We start from the raw sequence: 8,269 nt of genomic DNA on the forward strand, positions 1-8,269 counted from the left end.
TCTCTCAGCTCCTCTGCTTTTCTCTCCTGTGCTCTTTTGTCCTGACAGTCTAACACTCAGGTTGAATCTGTTGCTGCTGTTTTTGTGAGAGGAATTTTGTTGAGAGACCACTGATCACCACTAGATGGCGCCCTGCCACTGAACAAGCCAATGCAGTGATTCAGCACTATAACAAAGTGAAGAGTAGACGCTTTAAGTAATAATCCATAATTTATTCATATAGATAAAGTCCATTTTGTTACTCTTTATCACTGATTGATATAATGCAATAGTGATTCAAACTATACCCAGTTCATGAAAGCTTTTACTTTTGCTGTTCTAAACATCTATGAGGGTCCCTCTTTCCCTCTTTCCCTCTTTCCCTCTTTCCCGGGAAAAATTCTCTGCTGCACAGGAAGTGATGCGTTTTATCTTCCCGGAAACAACAGTGACTTGTTCAGAATAAGTAGAAGAAATATAAGAAGCTGCAGTCTTCACTGAGTGTCATTATTACATTATGTGGGGCCAGTGCCTCCATTGAGTGCAAAACACCAAAGCAATGAGCGCTTATCACCAAAGGTGTCGCCACCATCAAGAAAAACAAGAATGTTGCAGATTACATTGCATTAGATTGCAGATTAGATTGCATTTTACATTAATTAAACAGTTGCATGGTAGAATGGACAGATGCTTTTCCAATTATGTTGAAATAATGATATACTTCATTTTAAAGATCTGGTTCCTAGAGTGAAGCTTTCAAAGTGGGAAATTATCCCATTATGCAGCTGTTTAATTTAAAATGAATGGAATAGTTCTGAAAACTCACAGAATGTTTTTAAGATCTCATATTCAAATTAGATAATTTCATAGTAGACAGAATCTTGAACCAGAAAATGTGCCAATTTCTGGGGGGAAAACACTACTTACTCTCACATTGTCTACAAAATGTATTCACTTATTCACTGTCAATGGGACCGCTTCAGAAAGTATGTCTTGATGATGATCCCAGATTAGCATCTGGTCTCTCACTTTTAAGTCCAGACTCAAGATCTATGCATTGAGCTGCAACTTTACCAGCCATTCCTTCCTCTCTGTCTACATTCCTTTCTCGTTTTTGTCCTTTCATGCTGTCTGTCATTGCCTAACTTACAGACTTTACTGTGGACTGCTGCTGCAGTGTACCCACTCACTCAATCTACACACACAGTACACACACACATGCACTTGTCCCATTCCATGCTAACTTTGTTTCAGCTGGGATTTTTGTGTGACGGGGAGTATCTGTCACATTATTATTTTGTTGACCCTTACTATTGCAAATGCTGAGACCCTCAACTCTATCACATTGCAAGCTTGCTGTTTGCTGTTATAAATTGGACATTTGCACAGCATAAATGTCAATCTAATCAGAAACATATGAAGGCACAGCACTTTTTACATTCCTTTGCATGCAACTTCTAATTAAAAAAACCTTCCACTGCTCACAGTTTCAACACAGAGCTGATGGGGACGCCAAAGATATTCTGTATCGCAGGCAGAGGATTGACAGCAGAGAAAAAACAGTCTCTGACAGTTGAGGCTTCTCTAATTCCCTCTCTGTGTCTGTGTGTGTGCAGATAGTTATCTGATACAGTATCACATCACCTCGCTTGTGGCTCCCTCGCATGTTGATCATAGTTGATTTATTCTTAGCTCATAACCACACATGCTACCATCAATCAAAATGTAATTGATGATTAGGGATGCGCATTCTAGCAGGGATAACTGGCAACACACACACACACACACACACACACACACACACACACATATAATAGCTTAAGTCCAGTATATATATCTGTTGTAATGTGTCTATCCCTGTGGCATACTAGTCTCGCTGTACCAAGATGGCAGCTCTTGGCCACATGTGGATGTATGTGTGGTTTTGCCACTGTTTGTGTGCGCTGAGCTATTTCTGGTTTCAAAGGAAGGGATTACGTAACAGCTGATTCTTCTCCCTCTTGCTTTTCCTTCTACTTCTCTATCAATGGCACAATACATGCTCCTGTCAGGGAGAGAGTCAAGGATATTCCCACCCTATTCTATTCCCACCCTGGGGGGGGGGGGGGGGGTATGTGAGTTTTGGTGTGTGTGCAGAGGCGACTTCAAAGCTTCAAGATGTAGGATAGTAAACAGGGTTTATGCAGCACAGGATGTCCATTAAGTGTGAGCGTGTTGCTTCAGGGGCTTTGATAGCTGCAGGCAGGTCGTGTTTTCCTCATGACAGACAGGTTTGTCCACTCAGCTGTCCTGACTGACAGGTAAGGACACAAAGAAGGGAGAGGAGACAAAATGTCAGGAATGTCCAAGAAACAGAGAAGAGCACTTCAGGTTCAGGCCCCACCCAAATACTCACTTTCTATCTCTTGCTTTGGCCACCATTTGGTAATTCTTTCATCCTTGTTTTCCCTCTCTCTCTCTCTCTCTCTCTCTCCCTCCCTCCCTCCCTCCCTCCCCATTTTTAATTAAAGCTGTTTTCCCTCCTTCTGTCTTCTAATTCATGCAATTCTTTCTGTCCAACTATATTGAACAGGGCCTCTTTCTGCCTGTTCACTGGTGTGTGACATTATTTGTGTGTGTGTGTGTGCGTGTGTGTGTGTGTGCGTGTGCCTGCCTGCCTGTCTGCCTGCCTGCCTGTCTCTGTAGACATGCTCAGAGTAATCAGTTGTGGTGCTTCTGCTCTTTCTTCCATGTTGCTCACGTACGAGCAGTAAACAGCAGGGAGGGGAAATCAAAGTGGCGACAAAAGGAGAAGCATCTCTGGTTCTTCCCTTTTCTTTTCCCCGTTGCCTTTTTCATTGTAGTTGAATGTTATTAAATTAGTCATGGTCCATGTTTTTTCAAAGAACACATCTCATCTGGCCTAGATACTGTGTTATGTATGTGTGTGTGTGTGTGTGTGTGTGTGTGTGTGTGTGTGTGTGTGATATATAAATATGAAATCCTAGACTGAGAGTTACGTAAGCCATCCATGAAGAGCCTGAGCAGCACTTGTGTGCTTGTGTGAACATGCATGGTTATGTGTGTATGTGTGTGTGTGTGTGTGTGTGTGTGTGTGTGTGTGTGTGTGTGTGTGTGTGTGTGTGTGTGTGTGTGCGTGTGCTTGCATAGGGATGAGAGCTTTCATCCATATGCCTCATTACAGGCTGTCAGCCTGATGGGTATGTAGTTGCATCAGTTGTGTTAAAGCTAGGCTTAGCGTATTGATTTGTATTTGTCCTAGTTATTTTAGTGAACAATAGATCCTCTGTAGGTTTGGTCATGTCTCATGCCGTTAACGGCTGTTTAAAGGCCTAATTTGGAATTTATTTGTCAGTATCAGTCACACAGATGCATAGTATATAGATAATCATAGCTGAAAATAATGGCTTTGCAACTTTATATCTCTTTTCCTCTTTAAACCTTTATTTATCCAGGGAAAGTTGACTAAGCACATACGCTCTTTTTCAGCAAAGCTCTGCTCCACAATTACACAGTTATCCACATTCACTCCTGGGAGCTGCCAAGTAAAGAAACCATTTACAACTTAAAATTACCTTTAAAACTCCCGGTGGGCTGTCTAATCCTGTCGGCATTGTATCAACAGCTCAGTCAGTTAATTTGAGAGGAAAAAATGTCTTCAGTCCAAAGAAATAAACATAAACAACGCCTGTAGCGGAGCAACCATGGTGCCAAAGGATGTAGTCTTATCTGGACTGGGCTTTTAAATGCCACAGTCAGTACATTTGATGAAGGTAGTTATTTATTTAGGCTTAAGTAATTTTATAATTACAAAGTGGTGGGCAACAGGAAAGGTACAATTTCAGTGAGGTAGGCTGTAGTCCTGATATACTTTCAGTAAGGTAGGCCATATTAGAAGCCTATAGTGATAGTATCATTTCAGAAAGGTATTGTGGTATGATTTCAGTAAGATAGACTATAGCAATAGCATAATTTCAGATCCAGGCTCATCTCCACACATCTTCTCATATGTATTCTGTTTGCCACCTCATTTCCTCTATTCTCTTCTTTTTCATCTCTTTCCTCTTTCTCACCTCTAGTAGTCTGTCTGTCCCAGAGTAACCAGACTCCTTTGCCTCCTCCACCTCGCCACCCCTCCTCCTCCTCCTCTCCTCCCTCACAATCGACAAACCCTGAAAGAATCAGGGAGCATAGAGGCAAACTCCGAATTAGCAAACATGCAGTGAAGGGAGGGAGGCAGGGGAAGGGCGAGCTGTGGGAGGGAGCTGCTGTCTGCTAACCAGCTGATCGTTGCTCCGGTCCACCCAGACAGAGAAGAGACAGGGAGGGAGGGAGGGAGGGGAGCAGGGAGAGGAGTGACTACTGATGCTCCAGTAAATCTGCACTGTGTGAGTCAGTGCTTGTGGGGAGAAAAGCAGCAATAGCAGCAGCAGCAGCAGCGTGACACACGTTTCCCTCTCACGGTCGTCAACAATGCAGAAGAGCAGGATGGGAAAGCTGAACGCGAGGAGGAAGTGAGCGAGCCGTCTAGAAAACAAGCGGGGAGGCCGTGAAAACTCGCACATCTTCGACAACAAGAGAGAGATCTGGTAGCACTCTGCCATTAGGAGGGAGAAGGACATGAAGACAGATCGATAGACTCTCTGTGAGGAGAACGGACGCCTGATTGACAGAAGTGACAAGTTTAAACTGAAGAGTGGGATTCGACCCAGGCCGAACTGTACAACCGTAGAGGTGGAAGCAGTTTTAGCATCAGACGTGGAGTCAGTGGGAAAGGTTGTTCAGGATGTCCTGGTTGTCTCCGGTACAGTGGGCCAAATGGACCTGGTCAGCAGTGACCGGGGGGGCAGAGGAAGAGGGGCAGGTGGGGCAACTGGAAAACAAGGATGACGAGGAGGACAAGTAAGCAGGCTAGGCCACAGATGTTTGTTTATGTGTGTGTGTGTGTGTGTGTGTGTGTGTGTGTGTGTGTGTGTGAGAGAGAGAGAGAGAGAGAGAGAGAGAGTTGGTGTAGGTGGGTATGTTTATGTGTGTGCCGGTCTGATGCCTGTAGAAGAGATAGAAAGACAAAGAGAAAGAGAGAAAGGATGGCTGGGGAAGAGAGATTTCCTATGTTGCAGTCACGTGTAGGCCAGTAGATTGTGTGTGTGTGTGTGTGCGTCCACCACCTGTCAGTATGACTCGGGGGAATCTGCAGTTATTATACACACACACGCTGATTGCTGTTGTGGTATAATCTCAGATTCTTTCCTACTCTGATCCCACTGACTGGGTCATGTTGTCATTGGCTAAAAACAGATTCTTAGTCAAAATACAGACATTCAAACTGCTATTTTGCTGCTCTCTGCTCAGTCTGCTTTGTGTGCACAGGCCTATTTCCTTATGAGAGAGCAAACACTGTGGAGAATCTGACTGTCTAGGTCTGTGTGTGTGTGTTTGTGTGTTTGTGTGTGTTTGTGTGTGTGTGCTGTTTGGCAGTTGGGGAACAGTTGCGGAAGGCTGGGGGAAGGGAAGGGAGCCACAGTTTCTAAAGCTTTTGATTTAGGATTTTTTCTGTCCCTTTCTAGTTTCTAAGTAACCACCCAAGACCGCGGTGCAGGGGCCATCACTGGGACGTGACTCTGTGTGGATTTGCTTTGTGTGTGTGTGTGTGTGTGTGTGTGATATGTATATAAGGATTAACTCTATGGTTTTGTTGTGTAGAGCTCTGTGTGTGTTTGTGTGTGCTGGTATCAGAGAGGGAGCGAAAGGGTTGCTTGTGTGGGCTTTGTTCCTTTGAGCTGTTTTTCATTAGAGTGTGGACGTTTTGATGTGCGTTCAAACGCCTGGGAATGGGTACACACACACACCCACACCCACATAAACTCTCACTGTCTCTCTCTCTCTCTCTCATTTGCTTTTTCATTCCCCACGGTTTGGAAATAAATTTGGGCTGAGTGTCTAGGCAGCTGAGACAGCAGACCAAAAAACTGTGTGTGCTCTTTGTGTGTGTGTGTGTGTGTGTGTGTGTGTGTGTGTGTGTGTGTGTGTGTGTGTGTGTGTGTGTGTGTGCAAAGGATGCAGGTGGCCTTGCAGGGCCCAGGCTTCACTTCCTCGCCTCTTCCTTCCCCTGGCTTCCCTTAAAATAAAAGCTTGTTTAGTTTGGGCTTCTTTGAACTCTATTGTTTTCATGTCACTTCAAGAAAAACAGAAGATGTTACATTGATATTTGTAAACCAATGCCTGTTTACTTATTGAAAGATTGGGAAAGGATAGTGTTTAATTGAACAGACACAGTAAAGCTTATATTATTTTATATATGTCATTAATTAACCATTTGTGGCATCTACAGTATATGTAGTTAATTAGATCGATCAATCAATATTTCAAGACCCCTCCACTCTTAAAGATGTTAGCCTGTTATTTTGCAACCATCTAGTAGCCTAAAGATACCAAAAACTTCAATAGTGTTCCATAATTTTTTTTTATTACATCAATGGGAATAGATATCACTATTTTATGGATCTCAGTTCATATTTCTTAGCTTCAGCACATTTTCATTTTCAAACTGGAGATTTCATCATTTGTTCCAGATACCATGCCAGATAGGCCGAGCTCAAACACTTCCATAGAGCTCTAATTTCTCTCTCTCTCTCTCTCTCTCTCTCTCTCTCTCTCTCTCTCTCTCTCTCTCTCTCTCACTCTCTCTCTCTGTCTCTCTCCATAGTTCGGACTCTGAGGGGAACTTTGAGACTCCAGAAGCAGAGTCTCCTGGTGTTGTGAAGCTGCTGACCCAACTGGACAACTCCAACCACACAGGTGAGACTGCAGATCCATCTGGCTGGTCCAGTGCTCCTGCTGTTTGATCAAACCCCGATCACATCTGACTAGTGATGTTGGAAATTCACGGGTCCAGAGCCTGTTCAAACTCTGCTTTGTTTGGTGTGAAAGTTTGGGGCTTAAAGGTGCTATGTGGAGTATTTTCAACATCAGTATGCCATTGTCAACTTAATTGTGATACCTTGGTATAATAACTGTAAACAAACAAGACCATGGCCGAAATGATTGGCAGTCTTTATCTTACACCAGTGGTATTGTTAGTGCTGGTGTTTCTCAAAAAGGCCACTTTACCCATGGTCCCCATTGGATGTTGCTACAGACATTTCTCTGAACCCATTTGTTTTCTCTTTCAATTTATTGAAGAGGATAAGGATGTTGCAAGTGATTTGTCCATCAGCCTTTCACTCATTCTGACATTGCGAGAAACTCTGAAAGCTTGAACTCCATTTACACTGGATGAACAGCGTCCTCCTGCTGTTTTCTGCTGTAAAGCGATCCATCAGATTTCCTGAGATTGGACCTGGTGGCACATAATGTAAAATGCTGCTTTATCTCTTTAGTGATGGTCTTGTTTGTTTAGCATAATTATGTGGTAATGATTTTTTTATGTTAACCTGTGTCACTCCATGTCTGGAGCATCATGTTGTCCACCATGTTGAACACAGAATGTCAATATGTCTGTTTCTGATGATGTATGAGGTTATAAGGTGGCAGCCCATAGGACAGGCCTCCTACAAGGGATGGACTTGGAATAGCATACTCTAATATTTCCAGGATGTGTGTAATGAAGGTGTATTAGAAACGTAAAATAGCTCGCTCCTGTTAGGCACAGACTGGTAAATCAACTGAAAAATGGGTGGGAGGGCTCCTGCCTCTTTGAAGCTGCACTCCCAGAGACATCGTTCTCCTTTCTCCCCATGATCAGCCGCTGTTGTCCAAACCTCGGCCCCCTCCTAACCTCCCTCCCCTCCTGTTGTCCTGGTTTCACCCACACAGAGGCCGCCTCAGCGTTACCATGGTAACGGATAAGACATACTGCCTCTCCTTTGCTGAAACAAATACTATAATATCGCTGATATTTGCAAACCCTCCACCTCCATCAGTTTCCATTCCATTACTTGCTCTGCAGAAGTGGAGTTCAAAATTGTATTTGTATGTGTATCAATGTATCAGAATGATAGCCTTAAGGATTAAATCAGTCTTAGTTGATTTTGGATGGCTAGTCTAGGGAAATGTTTTGACCAGAGCATATGGTAGACCGTACCAGATCATAACAGGGAGATTAATCTGTTTATTATTGCATTTTATTTTGCAGACAATAACAGTCTCCCTTTCATGCTAACACAGTCACATGGTGTGTACAGAATCTGTGTTGGTTTCATAAATAAAGCATTTACTGTGTGAAGAAAGTGATAGTCTGGTTGACTATAAGTAGACGTAAACAGCTCAGGGGGATCCAATGTCACATGCC

General features: G+C 43.4%; 1 protein-coding gene across 2 annotated transcripts in view; it reads left to right on the forward strand.

The window, feature by feature from the left end:
* Positions 1 to 4,455: 4,455 nt before the first annotated feature.
* Positions 4,456 to 8,269, forward strand: part of LOC139660871 (transforming acidic coiled-coil-containing protein 1-like) — a 14,614-nt gene continuing 10,800 nt past the window's right edge. For both annotated transcript variants that reach the window (XM_071539129.1, XM_071539130.1), the window contains exons 1-2: positions 4,456 to 4,881; positions 6,686 to 6,777. In XM_071539129.1, the coding sequence (XP_071395230.1) occupies positions 4,766 to 4,881; positions 6,686 to 6,777 (208 nt within the window). In that variant the 5' untranslated portion in view covers positions 4,456 to 4,765. The remainder of the gene's footprint in view (positions 4,882 to 6,685; positions 6,778 to 8,269) is intronic.

Source organism: Centroberyx affinis, unplaced genomic scaffold, assembly GCF_046629955.1.
Source record: "Centroberyx affinis isolate AG114_WGS23_722 - 3 ecotype Tasmania unplaced genomic scaffold, CSIRO-AGI_Caff_v1 ptg003410l_1, whole genome shotgun sequence".
Classification (NCBI taxonomy): Eukaryota; Metazoa; Chordata; class Actinopteri; order Beryciformes; family Berycidae; genus Centroberyx; species Centroberyx affinis.